Below are 27,179 nucleotides of genomic sequence, written 5' to 3'. Positions count from 1 at the left end.
GCCAAAGCTTCTCTATGCTCCCTATTAACATCTGCCATTATACTGACGCTAATTATTAGATAAAATCTCAGGTTTAAACCACGTATTTGGTCTGACAATAACCCTTTGAGAAAGAAATAAAATGCCTATCAGATTTAAACCACTATAACATTAGAGAGATAAGGAGGAAACTTGTGTGCAACTGAAATCAATGACGATCAATAGCGCACAAAGGAAACAATATAGGCTCTGTCACTGTACATTGTCAAGACTGTGCTAGACAAAAAGAGGCAACAAATCTGGAAGTCGCATTGGCTATATTGTTCGAGTGGTATTTTCAACTGTGGTCAGGTCTTGTTAGATATTCCTCATTAAACTATTTTTATTATTAAAAAGAAAATAGCAGGTAGGAAACATGGAAGTTGCCACTGCCGACTTGTTTTTAAAGGTGCAAGATAAAGGGCTGTCATCCTCATCCTTTCTTCGCTATTAGTAAGTTCGACCCAGAACAAGCACATAGGGATTGGAATCAGGACTCTTGACTTGCAAGGTTGTTGTGGGGCAGTTACCCAGTGTATTGTAAAGCAAGGATAAAGATGATGGCCTTGGAACTTGAATTTCAAAAATCAGACCAGCAGTGTCAACTCCTGTACTTCTGTCCTAGCAAATTGCTAGTAGTAAGTTTATATGCAGTCTTGTGGCTGTGGTGGCACAAAAGGTACAAAAACAAAATGTCTCTGTCCAGTGTCACTTAACCTTGTTAAGCAAATACCAGTATGTGGATTGTCAATCTGCACACACCATAGCAAACTTGCATCCAATGGCCCACTTGAATGTATGTGCTTGCTTCCCCACTATGAGCAAGATATGAAGTTTTGTATTTGCAATTCAGGACAGTAAATGGGCACATATGGGTGGGTCAATGGATGCCAATTCTTTAAAGCCAATTTACCAACCTTTATACAGATTTCCTTTGTTTTTGAATGGATTTTTTCCTATTATTAAAATAGAAATATTTATCTGGCATCTTGCTATGTTGCCTACTGAAACACAAGCATTCATATACCTAAAGTTTAAAAGTTAATAAAGCTCTTTGGGTGGCTGTTTTAATTGGCTGCCTTAGATACCTGTATAATATAAACCCAATTCCAAAAAAGTTGGTGTAAAATCTACAAAAAACAGAATGCAATGATTTACAAACCTCAAAAACCCATATTTTATTAAAAATGGAAAACAAATCAAACTGATGAAATATACAAAAGTGAGGCCATTTTGAACTAGGTGAATTGGCAACAGGTCAATAATATGACTGGGTATAAAAAGAGCATCTTAGGCCCCATTCACATGTGCGCCTCGGTTTTGTGAAATCTGCTTGCTCAGCGGGAGATCACTCCGCTGATCCGGCTGAGCAGGTGGATGACAGGTCTGTCTTCACTCACTGTGCAGAGTGGAGATGGACACCGTCTCGCTCTCCTCTATGGGAAAATTGGGTAAAAACAGACCGTCAGTCTGTTTTCATCCAATCCACCAGACGTATAGAAAATTGGATTTTGCGGGCAGAATCAAATCGGATATGCCAATTCGCAATACTGGATGCCCCTGATCTTCTGGCCCTTAGACGGCACTGCATTAAAAACAGTCATGCTTCTTTAATGGATATCATTGCATGAATATTTCTAAAAATGGCTGTTTGTGAACACAGTTCACTGTGCCATTCAAAATGCAAGGTAAAGTGCTAGCATGCAAAGAAGAAGCTATATCTGAACATGATCCTGAAACAACGCTGTCTTCCCTGAGAAAAAACAAATTTAAAATAGTCTATTACAATGTGGGAAACTGTTCTGTGGTCAGATGATTTAAAAAATGTACATTCTTTTTGGCAATCATGGGCACAACATCCTCTGGACTAAAGAAGAGAGGGAACTTTTGGCTTGTTATCAGCGCTCAGTTTAAAAGCCTTTATCTCTAATGGTATGGGGATGCATTAGTGCGTACGGAATGGGCACCTTGCACATCTGGAAAAGCCCCATCAAGCTGAAAGATACTGTATATCCAGGTTTTAGAGAAGTATATGCTCAGGCATATTTGAGACAACATTCCTCTCCCAAAACTCCAGCAACGGGTTTTCTCAGTTCCCAGACATTTAAAGAGTGTTATTAAAAGAAGAGGGAGTTCTACACTGTGGAAAACATGTCCCAATATTTTTTTAAATTGGGGTTGTACTTTGCCAGCTTTTTCTTGCCCTGTCCCAAAATTTTTTGAGACATGTTGTAGACACATGTCAATTTCAAAATTACCTCATTTTTTTCTTAAAATAGTTTAAACATTTGTTATGTTTTCTATTATCTATTATAAATAAAACATGGGTGTGATGGGAGTCACTTTGGGTGGTCGGCCCGTGGCCACCAGATTCCCTTGGAGAGGTTGAGGTTGGGAAACCCTTGTTTCAGCACCCCATGCCCATTTTTTTCTTAAAACAGTTTAAACATTTGTTATGTTTTCTATTATCTATTATAAATAAAATATGGGTGTGATGGGAGTCACTTTGGGTGGTCGGCCCGTGGCCACCAGATTCCCTTGGAGAGGTTGGGAAACCCTTGTTTCAGCACCCCATGCCCCTCTTACGTGTAAGTCACCCTGTGTCTATTAGGGGCACAGGGTGACCGAGAAAATGATGGACAGCTACTTAATGGACACTGAGAATGTGGTTTGGATTACTTCAAATGGGACATTGTCTGAGCTTTGCCATATAGCCTGTTGTAGACCGTTGCCATACTGTCTGCAATTCCTGATTAATCAAAAGCATTGCTTAGATGTGGATGCCATGGGTAATTGTTGTTTGGAACACCTATTGTATCTGCTATCAAACTCTTGTGGGATGTGTCTATACTTGTAATAATGTGTCCTTTGTATTCACTGTTTTAGGGGCCGAATAGTCTAGTCATCCAGGCTGGGTTAAGTGACTAGTTAACTAGCGCATGTTAATTATGTTAATTATGTTTCTGGTTACAGTTTGTATTGTTAGGGTAAAATGATCAGGATGTCCTCCTGTGGGGTATATATTCTGTGTGAGTTTGCTCAATAAACAGTTCCAGATCTCATACAAGCTATTTGTCGGCTATAATATCTGATATCTATGTTCAAGACTGGACAAAGCAGTATACTGATGGAAGCACTCAAGCACAGTGTGGGTCAGTTCTGTCACAATGGGTTTATGAGATTTTTTAAATCATTGCATTATGTTTTTATGTAGATTTTACACAGCGTTTCCACTTTTTTGGAATCGAGATTGTAAAAAAATCAGTCACAAAACTCTTAAAATGTATATAAAAATGTATATATATAAATTTTTATTGTTTTGGATGGAGCATGATTAAAGTCTCTCTTCTGTTTTTACAGCTGTCTGTGCACCCACTGGAGAGATTCTCTCTCGCTGTTTGTCCTGGTGACCATTGGTACTGGGACAGAAAGTGATAAGCAATACAAAATGTTATAGTTGTCACCAAATGTCTTTTCACTCCCTTTTGTGTCTGCTGGGACAGTAAGTGAAGGGGAGTCTTCACAAAAGAACACAGATGCAGAAATAAAAATATGACAGACGTTTTAGCCATTCACTATAGCTTTAGATACATTTTAATACTCTTTTGGTAGAGAACGGCAGCCTGGGTGCAAAAGTATACTTGCTACCTTTTTTTATCTCTGTGAAGGTTTCCATAAGAGAATTCCTAAAAAAATATCACTGCATCTGACAAATGACTCTCTGTGCAGGTCAAGGATGAAACGGATGAAACGTTATGGAACAGGATCTTCACATTAGGGTATAAAAGTAAGTACGGTATACTCTTGCCTACAGGTTGCCCACATCACTCGCCTTCCAACCCTGAAATTGTTTTAAATACAGGACTACTTAAACCTTTACTATGTGACATAAACTCTTGTAGTAGCCCTTACACTCCAGACTCTGTATGTCATCTTTGCAAATCTGCTAATTTTATAAATAAAACCCTACACAATATATAACTATGTGCAATGTCATCTTATACCTTGCAGTTTAGGGTATCTTATGGTTTAGTGAGTAGCCCCCTCTGAATTGCAGTCCTTGAGAAACAGCAAATGGGAACAAGGGAAGACAAGTGATGGTCACCCTGAGCTTCTGGTACTGAACAATCTCTTCTATGGGGGAAAAATAGATTTACAGATATATATATCTATATATATATTTGTATATATTCACACGCACACACATATTGTTTCTGAGGCTTCCTGTGTCTGAATACAGTCATGCTCCAGGACTTTGGAGCTTGGCTTGCCAGTCTCTTACAGACAGATGTTGTTATTTGTCTGACAGGTGGATTCACTGCCGGCTTGAGACAAAAACAGTTTTCCACTGGCACACACGCAGATCTCATACACGTTTTGCCGCGGCGCTGACGCAGAGTAAGAGCCCCGTGGTAGATGTGGAAGCCTCACGTTAGCTGCTTTTAACTGGATCTGAAAAATAAAAAGGTTTATTTAAAGGAGTACATAATGCAAACAACCTATACCATGTTTAAGTACAGTCTGCTTACAAAATGAATTAGCATGGCAAAAAACTCTGTTACCACTAATCTATTTATATTTTCACCAAAAGATGGCCACATATAGAGAGATGTTGTCCGAATCACAAACTTTTTCTTGACTTAAGCTGGCCAAACACTGATTGAAATTCCTTCTGAAGCCACTGAATTTCGATCAGTGTGTGGCTGTCCCTGCTCAACAGAAGTCAATTATTTGATCAGAAGGAATTTAGACACTGCACCCTGGATTGCTACCTCACCATCTTATTGAATCAATTCTTGAATTACAAAAATGCAGACACTCATTAGGACTTTTGGCTCACTGACTGCGGCTAAAATCTTCTATGCGGCTTGAGACACTTGCACAGTGGGTCCTCACTGACGTAAATAGGATATTTTCCCAAGTGTCTGCAGCTTTAGGTTTTTGAACTTTATTCAAAAATATCTCTAAACGCTACTTGTAGATTTTTTTAAAGGTTTATTGGCCCTTTAAAAATGACTCAAATAACTTATCAGATCTACAAATCAGTTTCAGCAATATGTTTTGGAGATAACTATAAGAGGAACGTGTCTAAATTAATGATAGGACCATATTCCTGGCTAGTCTATTTTTTATTAGCAGCCTACCTCTCCGTCTGTGGAGTCTAGCCGTAAATCTGTTCTACAAGATGCTTCTAGACCGCCGGCTTCTGCATTTATCTCAATTCCTTTTGGTGCCTCCATGATCAAGGTCCGTGTCGGTGATTCCAGCCTGTTCAAAAGCAGGTAAGAAATATTAAGAAGGCTTACAGAGCGGCAGCAGTAGTGAAATCAGTCTCACTGGTACAAGTTATAACAACGCAACCTCAAAAAATGGCTTGGTTTGACCTGCCTAGCACAAGGGAATGCACCTGCTAAAAATTGATTTATTATATTGCTCTGTTAAAGTTATGAGCATACTTCAGAATTGTGCCTGCCATCACTTTACAGACTGTTTGTCAAATTTATGTTTCTTTAAAGCCGACTTATGCTGGGATGTTAAGTTAAAGTGAACATACAGCTTTACCTTTGCACAGCAAAGCCACAGATTCACTTTAACTCTCACTTCCCCACCAGCATATATTTAACTTTTATTACTCTCCTTTCCTACTCTGTTTAGCCAGAGGGATGGAAGAAAGATAACCCTGTTCCACTTTTGATTGGCTCCAGTTGGAGCTTACTGATGATTCTCTCCACCCTTGTGGCAACACCAAGCACCAGTGCTGTCAGTGAGTGAGTCAAGTGGTGCACTATATCCCTAAATACTGAATATTTTCTTCCTTCCTGGCAGCTAAACAAAATTAAAAGTAAACATAAAAAGATTCTGCTCTAGAGGGGGACATTAAAGCAAACCTGTTGCTTAGCCCTGCATATCATGCGGCCATAGCTCAGGTTTTTGTCAAGTCAGGTTGGCTTTAAGGTACATATTGTCCCCTTTAGTGATGTATCTCTGTGATGGATACATTTAGACCAATACAAGAGCCTAAATATTTGCTTTTTTCTGGAGAAAATGTTGCTCTTTCCAGTGCTGGTAAAAAAACAAAAGTCTGCCCTCTAGGCAGTGGTGTATTTAGGTTTTTTGCTGCCCTAGGCCTGACTAAACTTGGGCACCCCTAATTTAAATATTACCCACCCCTTCCTGTAAAAGGCCACACCCTTTCCTGTTTATGACTCGCCCTGTCATCTGTAAACCACAGACCACAACCACAGTCTATCAGTGCCGTCTCATCAGTTCCCATACGTTCAGCTTTATCAGTGCCCATCAGTGCAGCTTTATCACTGCTCATCAGTGCAGCCTCATTACTGCCCATCAGTGCAGCCTCATCAGTGCAGCATATCAGTGTGGTCTCATATGTGGCCATCAGTACAGCCCCATCAGTGGAAACCAGTGCAGCCTCTCAGTGTCCATTAGTGCAGCCTATCAGTGTATCATATCAGTGCCCCTCAGTGCAGCCCTATCAGTGCAGCTTATCAGTCCTGACTCATCAATAGCCATCAGTGCAGTCTACTGGTGCCCATCAGTGCAACATATCAGTGCCCATCAGGGCAGCCTATCAGTGCAGCCCCATCAGCTTTTTTGCTGCCCCCCTGTAAAGTGTTGCCCTAGGCCTGGGCCTTGTTGGCCTAGGCCAAGATACAGCACTGCCTCTAGGGTCTTGTGGTCTTCATATTTGGTGAATTCTTTGACATTCTGTGATCACTAAAACCTTCCCTATTGTACTGTACTATATATGTATAGCTTTTATTTTTTGCTCTTCTATTACTCTTTATGTGACCGTACCAGCAAGACTGTTCTCCAATGTAACCAGCATTGTGGGAACTTGTAGCTTTTTTCTCCTGAAAAATTATATTTTAGTTTTTTGTTATTCTTCATCCAAACTGGGAAGACTTTTAACTTAGCTTTATGTCAACAAAAGACAGTAGGGAGACTATGAAATATATATATATTTATATATATAAAGTATATATACACAAATCAAAGGTTGCGGCACACTTAAAAATTTTATTTGGGGATAAAGTATATAATGTAACAATGCAATGGCAGTTTCAAGCATACCATGCTTTTAATCAATTAGATAAAAAAGAAATTATCTCGTTTTCTGTGCACTCTGTTTAAAGTGCCCAATTTTTTAAATTAACCTAAGTAGCTCCACCCTAGAGTCTGCTAATATCTGGATGTGGCTTCTCTCCATTGTAATTCAAGGAATATGCAGGTTGCTTTTGACTTGCATAAACTGAGGAAGGTGACTGGATTGTAGCTAGAGTTATTGATAAAGAATAATAATCAAACAAATATTGTATAGGTGGCAGAATATTATGAATCATTAGAAGATCTCACAGAGCATTTAAAATCGTTCTTTTTTTTTGAAGAAGGAGGATAAGTAAGAGTTATATGATGCGTTTTACACAATCTGGGGAATTAATTTGCTCACTGAATGTGACAGTACTTGCTCCTGATTTATTTACCCATCAAAAGACAGGTACATAGATCTGTGTTGATGCCAGCACACTGGACACTCCTCCATCAGTGCACGCACTTCAGGCCTCCCTGACCAGCCACTGTGCCCGTCACACTGAGTGGTGAAGCCAGATGAGGATTTAAGGGTCTAGTTCCCCATCAGGTGCACTTTACATTTGATTGACAGCACAAAGCGATAGCCATTATTTAGTCCATTACCAGCTTTTGAATCCGCTCACTGCTGTGTGCTGTCAATCACAGGCAAGAGGGACCCGTTGGAGGACTAGTCTCCAGGTTCCCTATTAGGCTCTAACTTCTGAAAAGGCTTGAATTTGAATTGTTGGTCGAGCAGAGCCCGAAGAGGAACTCTGAGACTAGTTCAACTATAGGTCCGCTTTGTTTGTGATCCAAAGATGATGACAGTGGGTGGATTCAAAAGCTTCTATTGGACTGACACACTGTCAATTACAGGCAAAGCAGGCTTACTGAGGAACTGTTCTCTAAGAGTAAGTTTAGTGTGACTTGGCTGCTAGGATGTAGGTACCCTTTGTCCCTTTTTCCCATCAACCAGTGAAGTAAATGTAAAATACAAATATATTATTAAATCAATGAGAACTCAACACCCCCTAGCCAACTTTGAGTTGGTCTAAATTACTGTCAATCTGCTTATCTGTGCACTGGCAGTAATTCTTTAAGACTCCAATTACACCTATGCAGGTGCAATGTTGTGTGCACATTTTTGTGCGCTTCTGCACAGTTATGCGTGTCACATTTAGGGCTGCCTATTAATTTCAGTGGGTTGCACTATGCACAAAAATCACACAAAAGAACTGCATGAATCTTTTTTTAAAAAAAATGGCACCGCCATGTGCCTACAAAAGGGATGCGGTAATGTGTAAAATTTTGTGAATGTTCCCGCAACACCCAAATGTTAACTTAACCTTAGAATCTGTCACAGCCATAGTGTCTAAAAGTGTCAGTAGTAAAAACTAGTTTAATGTTGCAGCAAAGTGGAATAGAGGCCCTATGATACCAGATCTGGTTTGTTGGTAGGAGTCCAGGGGTCTTCTGCAAGAAGTCTGAGTATATCTTTGTACCAGGTTTTTCTGGGCCAGTTTGATGCCAGAAGAATAATTGTGCCTTTCTCTTGCTCTATTTTGTGGAGCAGGCAAGGTAGAAGGCTTAGTGAAGGGAAGGCATAAATTAGCCTGAACTGAGACGAGGGGATAACTAGAGAATTCAGAACCAGAGCTAGAGTGTTCTAGATACAGACATAAGTACTTAGTTGTTGTATCTGGAAGCTAGGACATCCATATCTGAAGTCCCTCATGTGATGGAAGTCACTTTGGGTTGGGAGCCCATGGAACCCAGCTTACCTTAGAGAGGTTGGGAAACCCCTGTCTCAGCTCCCCAGGTCCCTTTTATGCGTAAGTCACCCTGTTTCTATTAGGGGCACAGGGTGACTGAGAAAATGACAACTACTTAATGGACACTGAGGATTTGGTTTGGATTACTTCATATGGGACAGTAATATTTATCAACAACATCCCTCAAGACATATATGAAGATTTAATCCCAATGTACACTGTGAGACTTATAGCCTGTTGTAGACCATTGCCATGAATTCTGGGATTCCTGAATAATCAAAGCATTGCTTAGATGTGGATTCCATGGTTAATTGTGTCACCTATTGTTTGTCTGTCTGCTAGTATTGTGTGCACTCCACCTAGGCTGGTTTAGGCGATTGGTTAATTAGCTCAAGCTTATTAAGTCAGCTACCAGTTGTAAGAGCGTAAGTAGTATACTGTTTGTGTTGGTTGTTCCTTAGTTATGTTAATTATATTTCTGCATACAATTTCATCTGCATGCGATAATGTAATCAGGCAATTGACCTGGTGGGGTATATATTCTGTGTGAGTTTGTTCAATATAGAGTTCAAAATCTCATACAAGCTGTTTGTTGGCTAGTCTTGTATGTTATGCGGCTATAATATCTGATATCTATGTTCAAGACTGGAGGAAGCAGTATAGTGACAAAAGCACTCAACCACGGTGTGGGTCGGTTTCATCACACCCCATTTTTGTCATGTCAGATTTAACACATCTGGATGAAGAGATTATTCCGTTGGTCTAAGTGGTGGCGTCTATGATAATCCACCTGCCAATTGGATGTGGATCCCAGAAATCTCTGTATAGAAAGTTAGAATATTTTAAGGCAGCCAAGCTCCGCAAGCCCCCTTGTTCGTGGGTATATGCCACTGTGGTGGCATTTTTTTAAATGCATCTGAATTGGGTGTTTCTTTAAAGGATAAGTTCACCTTTGGTAACATGTTACATGTTCCATCCAATTTTAGGGTGGAACATGTCACATGTTCCCAGTTCTGCAGCCGCTGCCCACTGCTCCCCCTCCCTGTGGTAGCAGTACTGAGAGAAGTTCTCCGGATCAGCTGTCACTGTTTGGAAACAGCGCTGCCGCACGGGGCTCCTCCCACGTGGCTTTGTCATTCATACACACAGCTGTGTGTGTGAATGATCTACAAGCCTGTTTTATGTCCAAAATAGAGCTAGAATCATGTCAAGACCAGTGTTAAGATTGTTCCAATATAAGGGATGCATTATCATTCTATAGCTGAATGTTGTACGGGCCCTCGGCAGAGCGAATGTTTGCCTGCTGTTTAGAGTTGACTTTCTTTCACCTGGTCTCTATCAAGTTAGGGTATTCCCCTGTGGAGTACTCACAGAGTAGAGTGTAGGAAACAGGGTAAGCCTGTCTGGTAGGAGTACGCAGAAACCCAGGTGTAGACCGTCTTTAGCAAAAGGGCAGGAGTAAGCACTTGAGTACCTTAGAAGGGCTCCAGGCAAGAGGGGTGTTAAAGTGTGTGACCAGTGGTGTAACATAACACCTGGTCATCCACCTAAGACTGAGTGAAGGTGAATACATTTCAAACCTAGCTCCGTTTTACACAGTAACGGTCAAATATACAGGGTGACCCTGTGTTATCAGTGATCAGGCATCGGTTGTTATGGTGGGGTCTTCATGGAGTGGGTTCTATTGTGATGGACTATGGCCTGGACCTGTATAGCACCCTGTGGCTAACTCAATCTGTTGCACAAAGTGCCAAATGAGCACCCTATGAAGGATGCAGTGCCTGAATCAACATTACAGGCCATCCCCACTGCATGAGTAGACAGTGAAAGTTGATTGAAAAATTCTAGGAAAATAATAAGAAAAATAATGAAGTAGTGAATCTGGTTTCTCAGGGGATTACCTACAAACACTAGTAAATAACTGTGGATGCACAGAGTGTGGTCGGGTTATAAGGGAGGCATCCCAGGGGAGGGTGTCCTCAAAAGATTGCCAGTTTCCAGTCACTTGAAGTTACAAGACTATAACTCATGACTGTGTGAAAAACTTGCCTTTGTACTGTATTTTACTATTAGGAAAGCCTGTTTATAGAGCTCAGTAGTTGAGGCTGAATTTATACACACAAGAGAATGAGTCAGAGAACAGTGAGTTATTCCCCTCTATTTCTCCTCACTCTATGCAGCTTTGTCTAAGATTTCATTTGGCGTGTCTGAAAGGAACTAACTTTTTCTATTCTCTGTTTTTGGAAAAACCTACAGTGCTCTGGTAAGCCTGTAAAAAGGTGCACCCTGCATCAGATATTTATTTACAAAACAAACAACCTACATATTGTATATAAAACAGTTTAAAAATTAAAGAAGAACCTCAGTCCCCTTTAGTTTCGCTCCATGCCCCCACCAGTGCCAACATCTTCATTATTATGGTGCATGCATAGATGTTGAAGGGTTATGCCCAGCCTCCAGGTCCCTGCACAGCCCTTTGACACAGATTTGGTATGCACAAACACGGCAAAATTGGATCTTCTATAACAGCTGTCTCTGTGCATGTGCGGGAAAGCCACATGTGTAGATGTGCAGAAAACCCACGCCTGCACAGATGCACCGCAGGGCTCAGTCTGGGCCCAAAGCTCGGTGGCACAACTGCACACATGCAAAATCTGGAAGGGGAGTAAGCGTATTTGCTTAGGAGAGAAATGCGGAAAATCTTTTAAATAAATAAATAAAATCAATATCCAAATGTGAGAGAGGGAGGGGGTAGGGCAAAATAAATGTTAGTTTAGGGTGAGGATCTGCTTTAAAGAATGTAAATACAACTGACCTAAACCTGTTTTATTTTATATATCCTTTTTTCTCTGCGCTGTGCTGAGAGCAACTGTAGAAGGCGTTGAATTTTAAACCATCCTGCTTCCAATTTTCAGAGAAATTCCTTATTAACTTGCAATTTACATAAATTAAAAGCATTCATTTTTTTCCCGCAAATGTTTCCATGTATTCATAATTATTGATAATCAAATTAATGCATTGTGGATGAACAATTAACTTGCCCTTGGAAGACATATCTATCTAAATATTTTCCTGTATAATCTGATACTCCCTCCATTCCACTAAAAGAAAGCACAGTGAGATTATGTTGTCATCTGCAAATAACATGATTAAGGGGAGGCAAAGTTAATTAACAGAAGAGAGGAAGACCATTTCCTGAGTGTATGTGTGTAGTCACATAGAGCATGACTGAAAAATGATAAATAGCATGTAACATACAAGTGTCTGCTGCGTGTCCATATTAAGATGACTGTTACCTCTGAAACAAACTGAGAACAAAAGCCCATAGTGAAAGAAGGTGTATGGTGGGCTGTGTGCCTCAAGAGATTCCAAACTAATGCACTAACATTAAATTAATTATTTGTATATATTTTTTATCCATATGTATTTTGTTTTCATTGCTTTCTCCATCCTATCCTAAAAGTGAAGCCACCCTTTAACCAAGTCTTTTATGTATAAATAGTATATCCACAGCCCAAACCTTTTCAGTCTTGAAAATAGATTTCTTGTGGTGTGCCCCATTGGGGAGATTTCACTTTACTTCTTCTGCCAGAGACACAACAGGTAGTAAAAAGAGAAATTCCTTCTAAAAGCAGAACAGGTGCCCCCATTGAAATAATTGCCATTTATTAAAGCAGACCCCTCACTAAGATGGAAAGTGATCTTTACATACAGTCTCTCGATTACAAGTGGTTTAAAAAAGCCACTGAAAAATAAAGTTTGTATTAAGAAACAAACTTTACCTTGGCCAGTTTCCAATGCTTCCAGAAGGATGCCACCATGTCTCCTGAGAGCCTCCATGAATCCACCATGCCCCCCGGGATGCCATCTGCTCCCCCAGTAAGTGTTGGAAGCCAGGCCAGTAAGTATTTTTTACATTTTTGGCAAACTGTATTTTTAATTTGCATTTTTAAAGAAATATGGTATTAATATTTTTTACATAGTTACATTGATCTAACTTGAACCAATGTAACTATGCATACACCATACCCAGCTGATCCCCTGGAAGCTCAAAATCACTGAAGTAGACACGACTACTCAAGTGATCTCCACTTGGTCCCTGGAGCAATATACACGTGTATTCGATTGTCATTTGTTTTATCCACTTACAAAAATGGTCACCTCAAAAAAGGTCACCTCAATCATAAAAAAGACCTCGTGATGCCATCTGCTCCCCCAGTAAGTGTTGGAAGCCAGGCCAGTAAGTATTTTTTACATTTTTGGCAAACTGTATTTTTAATTGGCATTTTTAAAGAAATATGGTATGAATATTTTTTACATAGTTACATTGGTCTAACTTGAACCAATGTAACTATGCATACACCATACCCAGCTGATCCCCTGGAAGCTCAAAATCACTGAAGTAGACACGACTACTCAAGTGATCTCCACTTGCTTCCAGGTCCTGCGCCGAGCAGCTGCTCTGCTGCATTCTGTAAAAAGGAGGTTGGCCGGTGACATCACACTCTCCACCTCATCCAATCAGAGGACACCTTGCATTCATTCAAAAAATGCAAAACATTCTCTGAATGGTACCCATGCCAAGCGGCCAACCTCCTCTATTCCAAATGCAGCAGTGCAGACACTTTGCATGGGACCCAGAAGCATTTGGCGATCACTGGAGTAGCAGTGTGATTTCCAGCTTCCTGGGAGATAGGTCAAGTATGGTATATATGGATGACAGTGGAATATTTTGGATTTCCTGCAACTTCTCTCCTGGTACTGTACGATACGATGTGGCCAGAAACCTGCAAATCAAATCTCCTTCTTAAAACTTCTTAGAAAAGAGCACCTATCACAAAGCGGTTTATTGCTAGTGTTCTTTCCTATAAATTTAAAATGTAAGCATTTCTACCAATAAAAGTTGTAATCGACTTGGTCCCTGGAGCAATATAAACGTGTATTCGATTGTCATTTGTTTTATCCACTTACAAAAATGGTCACCTCAAAAAAGGTCACCTCAATCATAAAAAAGACCAGTAACTGTCCAGAAAGTTTCTCTCCTGCAGGATGAAATAACACAAATAAAGGAAAAGAGCAGAGGAATAGAAGATGATTCGCACTGCCACATCTACCCAGCTGTGTCTGATGTCCGAGGTCAGCCACCTCCTCCTGCTTTTCAGTCTGCTAAATCAGGCGCAATGATTCTGCCTGCACTGTACAATGCATAATTACTGAACCTCCAATGCGCCCGCCGGAAATCGAGGCTTCTAGTGTAGGCATTCAAATTAAACGGTGAAAGCTCTTAATTAAAAAGAGTAAATCACAGTAAAATATTTCAATCTGGGCAGGGGACACAGGAGGCAGCGACATGAATAAAGTGAACCGGGTGACATTTCTTGGGCGTAAGGCAATTTTAAATGGCCGTCTTAGAGACCAGATTAATTACATACTGGGGTCAGGAAAAGGCATGTCTTGACTTAGCGCTGTTAAGCTTTTTCCATGAGGCGTGATAAATGATGACTTAATGCTGCTGAGCCTGCGTAAAGGGATTTTTCCCTGTGTATTTTAAGTTTTTTTGTTATTATTGTATTGTTTTATATTTTTACACTGAGGTTTTGTCATATTTTAATTATTATATTTAAGATGCAGTAGCCCTCTAGCGGCTATTTCTATGTCACATCAGCATCTTTGATGAAGTTCTGTTTCAAGAGTACCAGTTATAGAATAAGCTGACTGGAAGAAGCATATTGTTATAATTATGTAGTGTTACAAAGCAGAAAGGAAACGATGAATACAACATGAGTAAGTAAAAATGACCTATTATTGCGAAAAACAAAACTATATATAAGTGATACAGAAGCCATTTTTTAATGTATTCTGTTAAAAATAACCTTTCCATTTGGGCCTGCAGCCAGCTATGGTGTTCTACAACTGACATATGACTAGGCTTCATTACAACTACGGCAATAGATTGTGTACAAAGCATCCACTGATCTTGTGATTAGCTCAATGCTTTTTCCTAAATTCCTTACAGAGCTTGAGATAATATTTCAGACATCCCCAGCACTGCCATAGTGGGTCTTTCATTGTGATCATTTAGACATATATCTACATTATGCTGGGGATCACTACTGAATACTACCATGCTGTGCCGGCATAATTAAAAATAAAAACCAGGATGCAGGTTCTTCCTTTACGTTAAACATAAGATCTCTCCTTACATTTTAATACGAAGTAATGTAGCTCTGCATTCCTATTACACATGCATATAGTGCACAAAACAATCAGTGCAAAAAAAAAAAAGAGAACAGATAAATACATATTAAACAAAGGTGGTTAAAGAGTATTTTTTTTTATTTTTTTTTATCTCTCTGAGCCACGCCCTTAAAAAAAAAAAAAAAAAAAAAGACAATAAAAATGACATACACCAAATGCAGGCATATGGTAATCTCACTTTGCAGTCTTCTCAGAGCTGAGCAGTGTTTAATTCCTGCTGCAATACACTGGTACTGTGATATGATATGTATGTGCCATGGCAAAAAGTGCAAGAGAGCACTCGTCATTTATTGCTTTAATTCTAACTTTATTACAGAATTAGATATAAGACTTATCATACACTGTTTTTGAAACAAACGTCGTGAGAAAAATGTGGATTTGCTGTCTTCCTCCTGCTTGGCTGTCCAAAGCTAGCTATACATGGCTGGAATTTAAGCAGATTCCTGCTGAAATGGACAATATAGGAGATGGTGAAATGGAAAATATAGGAGATGGGGGTGGCTCTGTGATGACCGCCTGGCTAGACAAAAGTTGATTTGAAAATCAACTGAGCCAGATGGAAAATTATCAGTCAAATAGTGACTGATGCGGTCACTGTTTGGGTTTTCAGGCAGCCGCCGGTGCTGCAGGTGCCTAAATGCAATAGCTGGCAGGGAGATTCTTCAATCCACACTGTTTAGCTTGAGATCCACAAGTGTATGACTACTGATTACATTTCTTTAATGCCTCTAGCCATAAGGGCCTGATTCAGAAATGGAATTTTAACTTTACTCCCACTTTTTTGATCTGTGTATTTGTTATAGGCTGGAGGCTCAAAAAAAAAAAAAATGAAGGTCAGGAAAAAAAATAAAAAGGATCATTGGGTTTATCATAAGAAGTTCAGCAGCAGCAATATCCATATATTTTTCATGACATTATGACTTTAAAATTGAGCCTAAAGATGAGCTTCACTTTGCAAGTTGATCACTAGAGGGAGCTGGGGTACCATTAGACGTTCATATTACAAAGAAATATGCATGTCACCTATTATCTAAGAACTCCGCTCCTTCTACTAAAATTATCTGCCAGCACACTTGTGAGTACCACCCAGCACATTAGTCAATGAAGAATGAACAGCGCTAAGAGCACTTGTCTAATACCAGTCATAGAGATAAAGTCACCACAGTTTATGTTCTTTTTGTTAAAGTATAACTAAAGGCAAAACGTTTTTGTCGTTTTGGATAGAGCAGAGAGGGATTAGAACACCTGTTGGGTTTTTATTGCTGTCCGCACCCCTGTTAGGCAGATTCGCCCTCTCTATTTGTCATGTTTACTGTTATCATCCAAAGTACATGTGCAAGAAAATCCCATATTTTGGGTTGTCCCCAGAACAGTAATAAAGAGGAGATCTTCCAATGGGAACACTCATACATGTGATCCTGTTGACAAGATATTCCCTTAGTTTGGAGGGATTTTCTCTCACTTCCTGTTTTGGCTATGGGACAGGAAGTGAAGGGAAATGTCCCCAATGGGATGCAGATGGCAAAAAAACACTAACAGTGGTTGTTACCTTTGGAAAATGCTAGTTGCCGGGCTATTATGCTATCCCACTGACTTCAATATCCTAAGTAACTGACCTGAAACAGGTTTTCCAATGAGGAAGGCCATGACAAAGTCAAAATATGTTACAATCTTATTTTTGTAAAGTGAGTCTATGGCTCAGAATAATGATGATTTATTCAGCACAAGTGAATGTTTGATGAAAATCACCCTGACTGTTTTATAAATATGCCCCTGTATGTGCACCAAGGGATCACATACACAGGCGTCAATCTTTGCACATGCTTTGATCTCCGTTTGTGGTGCAGTAAAAGCCGGCTTTAGCTCTCTACAGTATGTGGAAAGGTAATGAAAGCCATCATGCAAACTATAATCTCGGGATGCTCAGCTGAAGAAATGAGAGCAATAATGTTTTAGTAACGTTACTGTCTACAGGTTTATGGGAAATCCATTGCAATTTACATTAGTAATTAAAAGAAACATCCACTTTTGCACAACTGCTTCTCTTCTCCTCGCCTTTCAAGGGACCCTGTCCGGTCATAAAAACTCTCCGGCTAACAATATAATAAATGTGTAGACACCTTGGGGTGCCTGTAAGCATTTTTGTTAATGGAGTCTTTTTTATTTTTTATCTCGGTATGACCTTGCATATGGATAAACATTATATGCTCATTATTTTATTCAGATTTTCAATTTATCTATGTAACAAATAACACTGGGATAAAAGAATGAATGATTTCAATATTTAACAGATAGGTCCATAATTTACCTTTATTCAGGAGAAAATATCTCTCTAGGAGCTATCCATTTGCTTTTGAGCAGACCGTGCTGTCCATGGTGCTGAACTATGTGTTATAGGTGGCAACACCTGGCTGGATGAGCTCAGCTACACAGCAAATGTGATGAAGAGCTGAAGCTTTTGGGCCATTATTATCGGACTTGTATACATCTTGTCCAAAGTCTTTTACTCACCGTAGATGGTGGAATGGCTCAGCTTTAACATATGGTGTTTCAAGAGATGCTGGGAAAACTGCTCCTTCCGCTCCTAAAAGAAAAAAGAAGATAAAATATATTAATATACAACTGCCGTGCATTAACAGCAAGTATGGTGATATCAACAGAAACACTGGATAAATATATGGTTCTGCCAGAAACATGTGTGTTTGAGCTTTGGGGTGCACACCCTAATTTAATAGGTTGTGCACACCTATGTAACAGACCAAATAAACATCAACAAGATACACTATATTATCAAAAGTATTGGGACACCTGCCTTTACACACACATGAACTGTAATGGCATCCCAGTCTTAGTCCATAGGGTTCAACATTAAGTTGGCCCACACCTTGGCAGCTATAACAGCTTCAACTCATCTGGGAAGGCTGTCCACAAGGTTTAGGAGTGTGTCTATGGGAACGTTTGGCCATTCTTCCAGAAGCGCATTTATGAGGTCAGGCACTGATGTGGACGAAAGGCCTGGCTCGTAGTCTCCACTTTAATTCTTCCCAAAGGTGTTCTATGGGGTTGAGGTCAGGACTCTGTGCAGGCCAGTCAAGTTCCTCCACCCCAAATGTGCTCATCCATGTCTTTATGGACCTTGTTTGTGCACTGATGCACAGTCATGTTGGAACAGAAAGGGGCCATTCTTAGTGTTCCCACAAAGTTGGGAGCATGATATCATCCAAAATGTCTTGGTATGCTGAAGCCTTAAAAGTTTCCTTCACTGGAACTAAGGGGCCAAGCTTAACCCCTGAAAAACAACCCCACACCATAATCTCTCTCCACCAAATAAATTAGACCAGTGCACAAATCAAAGTCCATAAAGACATGGATGAGCGAGTTTGGGGTGGAGGAACCTGACTGGCCTGCACCTCAACCCAAAAGAAAACCTTTGGGATGAATTAGAGAGGAGACTGCGAGCCAGACCTTCTCGTTCACATCATTGCCTGACCTCACAAATGCGTTTCTGGAAGAAGGATCAAACGCTCCCATACACACACTCCTAAACCTTGTTGACAGCCTTCCCAGAAGAGTTGAAGCTGTTATAGCTGCAAAGGGTGGGCTAACTCAATATTGAACCCTACAGACTAAGACTGTGATGCCATTAAAATTCATGTGGGTGTAAAGGCAGGCGTCCTAATACTTTCGGTAATATAGTGTAATTGTGCAGCCCTACTTACAGAAAATTAACGTTTGCCTACTTATAATAGTACTCTATATTGGTTTACGCTTAGCTAGAGGCTGTCAGAGGTCTCATTTTAACATTTTAATGCTGCCATTAGAAAAAATAAATACATTTTCAGGCAAAGCTATGTAAACAGTCATGCTGGGATGATACATATTTCATAACATAAATCCTGAAATAGGCTACCCTTATTGGGGGGTTTGCATGACCAAAAGCCAAGGCATTGTGTCAACGGGTCTGTGGTAGTGAGCCCTTATAGATCCCCAGCTCAGGATTCCCCAGGACGCGGAGTCTAAGCCCCAGCCTGCTTCTTCACCAGGGCCCCTGATGGTGGGGATGGACTTGCAGCAGACTGGAACCAGGTCGCGGCCCCCAGGTAGGCCCAGCTGAGAATGTAGAGACCGCTGGCGTGTGCAGGGTAAACAGGAGACTATAGGAGATCCAAGAGACAAGCCGAGGTCAGGACAGGCAGCAGACAAACATAGATGGAGAAACAAAGCCGGGTCGGTACACAGGAGATCAGATACAATAGCCAAGGGATACACGGATGGGAGCTCAGAGAACAGCGAAGTTGCTCAAGCAAGGAACAGTGCACTGAGCATGTGTATATATAGGGAAGCAAACAGGGAGGTGACCCAGGAAGTAATTGACAGGAACAGGATATAACCCACAGTGGAGCAGGCGACGCCCATAGGAAACAGAGAAGCCCAAACACCACATGTGAAGGGAGGCAAAACAGAAGCACTGCAGCAAGGAGGTAAGAATATACAGACAAAACTATAGGCTAACTTGTGACACATTGATCCACATGTTCTGTGATGAGTCTGCTTCTGCAGAGATCACATGGCCAATGCTTAGGCATTTAGGTATGGGAACAGCATCAGAACCTACATTAACATTTTCCCCAAGAAAGGTAACTATTTAGGTCCTTAATTACTCGTTATTTATGTATCCACCCCAAGTCTGTTAAATAGGTGTGCCTGAGTAAACATGTAGGTTATATAACTGATGATATCTTCAAAAACAAACCTATGTCTGGATGTGGAATCCTTTTGTAACTTTCACTGTTGAGAGACAGTCAGTTACAGATATCACAAACACAGCCACCTGCTGGTGAAACCTAGTTCTGCATTGTGATGTGAAACTGCAAATATTGTATATGGAAGTCACGGAATGTTGGTGCTTGGTCTCTTTGTAAATGGGAAGGGTACTAAGACTTTGTAAAGTCCATATAACTACACCAGGTGTAGAATGACAATTTGTTATTTTGGTTGACTAAAGGGACACACTGTGGGTTTTCCAGTCTACGGTCAGGAAGATGACAGAATTTGGCTATGTGTCCGTCCCCATTACAATTGTAGCCTATAATTGATCCCCGATTGCCATGGTTTCTGAAATTGCATCTGCCTCTTCCTCTTCCTTTTATCCTCTGCTTTCCCATGTACATAATTTGGGGTTTGCTCTCTTTCTGGTTAATCCTGTTTTCTATGGATAACAATATAGGTCTTGAATAGACATATTGCCTGCCTCAGGCCTCGCCGTGAACAACTTTTCTTTCAACTGGGGTATTAAACCATTAAAAAACCTTTGTTTCACCAGTTGTGTAGATGAACTTGCAGTTTCTCCCTTCTTTACTTCCTTTGGGGTTATCACATGAAATGAAAGTAGTAACTGCTATAACTCCAGTTTTAATTTTTCACTGCAGGTAAACCTAAAGTGTTACTAAACCCAGGACACTGCATTCACTATATCTGGTCTCCCACAGTACTCATACCATGGAAATGCAATTATTTTAGAAAATATAAACAGCTAAATACATTTTCTCATCAACAGAATATAGCAGTCTTGTGTTTTCTATTAGTTCCTGGTGAAACTTGTAGGAGGAGTTTGCACTGAGCTTTCCTATGAGGCTGCAGGGCTCCTGACCCTCTGTCTTGACATGTCTGGACAGTGCTGATTGGCCCTGTGCTGATCACTCTCCCAAGTAAAAAAAAAACCTCTCTAGCAATACACACCAAACTGAGCATGTGCAGCCTGACTCCAAAGGCTCAGTCTTATCCGGACATGTTTTGGAGTCAGTGAAATAAGAGGAGGATCTGTGCATACAAGATCAAGCAGCCCTTTTACACAATGCAGATTATTAACCCCTTAGGTTCCACAGTGTGTATAACAAGTGCGCTTTACTGCATATACAGACTGATTTTACTGTTGTGGGTTTAGTAACACTTTAAATGACTGGTATGAAAACAACTGTACAAACTATGAAAATGTGTAGACCTGAGTAGCGCTACATAGAAGTAAAATATACTCACTGATTATATTCAAATAGATTTAGTGTATGTTCTGCCTTGCTTTCTACTGTCTGCGACTTCCCTATCTCTTATAACACAGCCTGTCTGTGCTCGCCTAACTCCTGTCTCACTCATCCACTTGGCTCATTGACTTAATAAAGGGAATTTATTATCCCGATATTGTGATGAAATTGGAAATTTCTATACACAGGCGATAAGGATCATACAAAGTGCTGCCTCGCTTCTACAAGATAGACTTCTGCTTTTCTTAACCTCATTGACTTTGAGATAACAGTAATTGTATGGGAGATAGATTGTCATTGCCTGCTATTGGATTGTTTTCACTATACAGGCATGTAGTGTCTCCATTCTTTCCACCAGATTGGAAAGCTATTGGGGCATGACATCTTCCCCCATTATGCTGGATGTACAGTATAACCCTTTCCATGCCACAGAGGTCAAGCAAACATCAAGGAGAACTCCATGGGCTCAGAGCATCAAGTGTCCTGATCTCCTGTTTCTTTTATTTCCTGATTTGTGGTGTAGGGCTGAAGCTGGAATTTTAGTTGTTATAATTAACACAGACACTTTCCTTTTAGACACCTTTTCTGCATGAATACCAGCATTTCACTTTTTCGGGCATTTACAGTCAGGGATAGGCAGCAGAGATAACAGAAGAAGTGACTGCTAATAGGCTTTTTGATCAAAAGGCCAGATTTCTACATTGCCAACAGAAGCCATGGCCAGGACCACAAAGCAGCCACAGGGGTATTTTCATATACTGTATAAAAAAAATTCCAGTTTTTATATTGGATACATGCAGCAGAGGGAGCTAGAACACACAAAGGAGGATGGAAACACCCACAACTCCCAGGTGGACAGAAACGGAGTCAGAAACAAGAACTGGGAGCTCTTGCTGTTCGGAGTATCAAAAACAGGTAAGAAGGCAGGGTTGACTCAGTCCACCAGATTCCACCTGTAAATTTTGGGTGGGGTGACCCCTAAAATTTTGGAGAGAAAGTTTTACAACTTCCATGTGAAGATGACACCAATTTATGGTGGAAAATTATGGGATTCCAAAGAGCTTATTGTTCAATGTGAAGAAAATATAAAAGCTGACTTCCTGCTTAACTTTAAACTGTGAGGTCATAATAGTTAACCCTATCAACTCCAGACTAGGAGAAAGAGGAGGGAGTTGGGTTCCAGATCTCTCATGGTGCCTGTAACTATGCAGAACTCCAGAAACACACAAAAGCACACCATTTAATCAAGTTATGTGTTCAATAATAAATCGTTACATTTATTTTCAAATAAAACTAGCATAAATTACTGAAAATCCTGATATCATCCTCTTTAACCCCCTGCACAGCAGCCACAGACTGGGAGATATAGGATTGCCAATCTAATTAAATCCCAACTCTGGGAAAAACAAAAAGATTTCCCATGAAGTTGGGCAGTGTCTACACTGCAAAGGCCAAATGCTCGTTTTTGTCTAGGGGACTGGAAAAAAGCATATACTCACCAGATCCTCCGGCCAATCTGCAAACAGCGCTCCCCAATGATGCAGCAGCAAACTGTTCCTGACGTCTATATGTTCAGATCAGGTCTATTGGCGTCATTAGGTCAGGAACAATCCACCACACAAGACTGCGGGGAGCCACAGGGACCAGTCTTGCGTGGGGAGGATTGGAAGATAATGTAAGTATATCTTCACTCTCCAAACCTCCAGACAAAAATGACTAACTGACTTGTGCAATGCGGGCACAGGGGGAAAACTTTTTTTTTGACCGGAGTTGGACTTTAACCCCTTTCCCACCACACTATAGCCGAAATACAGCTTTAACACAGCTCTCCAGTTCTGGGAGGGCATCCCTGGATGTCTTACTGAGAATGCACTTCCTACATGCCCCCTGGGGTGCACATTGGGAAGTGTCTATTATTGCTGTGCACCTTGGACATAGTGGATCACAGATCAGGGTAAAGGGCCAAACACAGCTCCCATACATGTAAACAGACTTGCCGATTATCAGCTCTCCTTTCCTCAAACAGAAACAGCGTGTGAGGAAAGGCGAGCCAATCTGTTAGGACACAGTGAGTACAATATTTACACTGATAATCAGTGGCCTGATTATCAGTGCAGCCCCATCAGTGCCCCCTGTCAGTGCCCATTAGTGCCGCCTATCGGTGCCCATCAGTGTTACCTCATCAGTGCCCATCAGTGCAGCTTATCAGTGCCCATCAGTGCAGCCTCATCAGTGTCCATCAGTGCACATCAGTGCAGGATCATCAGTGCACATCAGTGAAGAAGAAAAATTACTGATTTGCATAATTTTATTACTATTATTATTATTATACAGGATTTATATAGCGCCCACAGTTTGCGCAGCGCTTTACAGTGTGAGGGAAGACAATACAGTTACAATACAATTCAAAACAGGAGGAACTAGAGGGCCCTGCTCGTTAGAGCTTACAATCTAGAAGATTTTTTATAACATAAAAATTTTATAACAGAAACTTTTTTTCTCAACATTTTCGGTCTTTTTTTTTGTTTATTTGGCAAAAAATAAAAACCCCAGTAGTGATTAAATACCACCAAAATAAAGTTCTATCAGTTTAAAAAAAATAATAATTCCATATGGATACAGTGTTGCATGGCTGTGCAATTATTCAAAGTTTTCAGCACTGAAGGGGTAAGAGAAGAAGGAAAGAAATCAAGGGGGCAAACTGTCCAAAGGGCCACGGGGAACACCTATATATACAGAAGCCTGCAGGTCCCATGCCTTTCCCCTCTACCACAACTTGGGTATTATTATATACAGAACTCAATGTCATTTTGTAGGCAACAGAGAAGCCTACTCAGGCACAATAAAAAAAAACTATGTTTACCTTATTTCTATGGTGAAAAGATTAGACTGCTGGTTTATCCTGGTTAAGTCCCAGGTAAAAATAGAATATCAGGTCTCTATAGGAAATAGATGTAAACTAATATACCTTAAAGGGAAATTCATTCTCTCAAATAATTATAGATTGTTTAATGGGAACCTATAAAAGGAAAAATTAGAGCTTTATAATATAGTTACCTTGTAAATATTATATCATAGCTGTGAAAAAAGACTGTCCAATCTAGCACTATAGGGTATGGCTGGGAGCTTTTAAAGCTCAAACTGGATAGTCCCCAATGAGGGATCTGCAGCAATAAAAATAACATTATTAGATTCTTAGTATAATTATAAAGAGGGGAGTATGTATTTTATAATGAAGGGTGCAATATACTAGGTATATTTCCCGTGCCAAGTGGAGAAACCTATACTTTTATAAATTAATCAATTAAATAAATAAATATTAAATATAATTAAATGAATAGTGGTTTGCAGCTGCTATAGTAAAGTGCGAGTGCTCAAATGTGAAGTAATCTATTAATATAAGATTACCTATAGCGCTTGCTTTAATAAAGAAAAAACAGTCCTAACACTGTTAAAAATAATCAAAATTATTAAAGTGCATAGAAAATGTAAAACCCCCGTGGTCTATTATAAGTGGTATATTAAAAGATGATACACTTTAAATATAAATTCATATAAGTACTAAGTTGTTATAAATTATTAACGGAAAAATACAAATTCATAGACAGTGCATGAGGTATATAAATACTCTCACAAAATTTCCATAAAGTTCATGTGTAAAAATTAAAATGTGACTTCTTAGTGATGAGAGTTCAAAATAAATAAAGTGCACAGTGAGTAGTGCTTGGTGCTTCTTGATAGGTTTTCCACTCTATCCCTAGGGTCACTCCTTGTGCTCCACCGTGAAAAATAGATGAATTTCACACTCACCAGATCACTTGGGTCCTATGTGCCTTATGACACTAAGACCATACGAGTTTTGGTGACTCTCAGGGCCAGGATACGTTCCCTCCAGATGGATACCTTCTCGTTATAGCAACGCTCCTCCTGCCATCCACCTCCAATCAAGGATGTATACAGGGGAGGACTGGCAGCCTTGGGCCTGGGGGGCAAGTCCAGTCAAGTGGCCCATTGAACCACCGAGCTCACCATCTATGCCCACCTGGTTTATAACGGATATTGATGTTATAAAGCAAGACAAATATGATACAATGTGGTAACATAATTTAATGTTAATAGCAACAAAGGAGGTTTAACAAAAATAATGCATCAATGCAGCCTCACCAGTGCCCATCAGTCCAGCCTCATCAGTGCCCATTAATGCAGCCTCACCAGTGCCCATCAGTCCAGCCTCATCAGTGCCCATTAATGCAGCCTCACCAGTGCCCATCAGTCCAGCCTCATCAGTGCCCATTAATGCAGCCTCACCTGTGCCCATCAAGGCATCCTGATCATTGCCCATCAATGTAACCTGACCAGTGCCCATCAATGCAACCTGACCAGTGCCCATCAATGCAGCCTGATCAGTGCCCATCAATGCAACCTGACCAGTGCCCATCAATTCAGCCTCACCAGTGCCCATCAATGCAGCCTCACCAGTGTCCATCAATGCAGCCTCTCCAGTGCCCATAAATGCAGCCTCACCAGTGCAGCCTTATCAGTTCCCATCAATGCAGCTTGATCAGTACCCATCAATGCAGCCTCACCAGTGCCCATCAATGCAACCTGATCAGTGTCCATCAGCTCAGCCTCATCAGTGAAAGAAGATTATTGGTGAACCCAACAAAAACTGCGCAAAATGAATGTGATGTATAAATAAATAAACACTACTCATATCTATAAATGTGTTTAGGGTGAAATTGCTTCCACTCTGCGAGCTGCAAAATCAACGTGAATAACGTGACAAATGAAAAAGTGAAAAAATGTGGCGCTCAACAGTTTGATAAAACACAAAGTAAATTATTCCAATGTGCAAACGTTCATGCAAAAAAACTGTTTCTAGTGTCCAAAAAAAAAAGGGCTAAGCAAACAGCCAATGATGGAAACACAGACTTGATAGGAGTGAATCTCAAAAAAGCCTCCACCTCCACACGATCACCCAGTGAAATGTATAGGTACCGCTTACCAGAACCACTGGACCCCTTAGTTATAGGGGGTCAAACATGCTTATTGATCCACATCAGATCCGACCTTGCACATCCCCCTCTCACACAGGCGAGATAGGAGCCGCCGCTCCACGCCTGCGTTCCTTAGACCCTTAGATTGGGAACGTGAGACCGTAAACTTCCGGGTCTAAGGAACGCAGGCGTGGAGCAGGGTCTCCTATCCCCAGCAAACTGAAAATGATCCTTTGATGAGTAATACTGCACCATGAGAGCCCGTTTGTCATTTCTCTCCATCTATGAATTGGTTCTTTAATGCTCCATCGATTTGGCTACACACTGTCGCCTGTGTGAGAGGGGGATGTGCAAGGTCGGATCTGATGTGGATCAATAAGCGTGTTTGACCCCCTATAACTAAGGGGTCCAGTGGTTCTGGTAAGCGGTACCTATACATTTCACTGGGTAATCGTGTGGAGGTGGAGGCTTTTTTGAGATTCACTCCTATCAAGTCTGTGTTTCCATCATTGGCTGTTTGCTTAACCCTTTTTTTTTTTGGACACTAGAAACTGTTTTTTTGCACGAACGTTTGCACATTGGAATAATTTATTTTGTGTTTTATCAAGCTGTTGAGCGCCACATTTTTTCACTTTTCAGCCTCATCAGTGTCCACCAGTGCAGCCTCATCAGTTTCCATCCATGCAGCCTCATCAGTCCCCATCAACGCAGCACCACCAGTGTCCATCAGTGCAGCCTCATCAGTGCAGCCTGATCATTGCCCATCAATGCAGCCTCACCAGTGCATATAAGCTCAGCCTCATCAGTGCAGCTTGATCAGTGCCACCTATCAGTGTCCATCATTGCCACCTACTAGTGCTGCATATCAATCCAGCTTAATCATTGCTCCTGATCAGTGCTTACCATTGCCGCCACATTCTCTGCCCTGCTGACCCCATCCTATGTCCCACTGACCCCCATCCTCTGCCCTCATGTCCCAGGGTCTGATAAGGAAGCCGCAGCCATTC

At 40.7% G+C, this 27,179-nt stretch overlaps 1 protein-coding gene across 5 annotated transcripts in view; it reads right to left on the bottom strand.

Annotated features, from left to right (window-relative positions):
- Positions 1 to 3,943: 3,943 nt before the first annotated feature.
- SGCD (sarcoglycan delta) overlaps positions 3,944 to 27,179 on the bottom strand; it is a gene marked incomplete at its 5' end in the record, with an annotated part of 1,184,416 nt that continues 1,161,180 nt past the window's right edge. For all 5 annotated transcript variants that reach the window (XM_082254622.1, XM_082254623.1, XM_082254621.1 and 2 more), the window contains 3 exons: positions 3,944 to 4,470; positions 5,163 to 5,286; positions 17,649 to 17,721. In XM_082254622.1, the coding sequence (XP_082110748.1) occupies positions 4,297 to 4,470; positions 5,163 to 5,286; positions 17,649 to 17,721 (371 nt within the window). In that variant the 3' untranslated portion in view covers positions 3,944 to 4,296. The remainder of the gene's footprint in view (positions 4,471 to 5,162; positions 5,287 to 17,648; positions 17,722 to 27,179) is intronic.

Source organism: Pelophylax lessonae (assembly GCF_965119305.1).
Source record: "Pelophylax lessonae genome assembly, chromosome: 4".
Lineage (NCBI taxonomy): Eukaryota > Metazoa > Chordata > Amphibia > Anura > Ranidae > Pelophylax > Pelophylax lessonae.
This window is presented reverse-complemented; position numbering and strand designations above follow the sequence as displayed.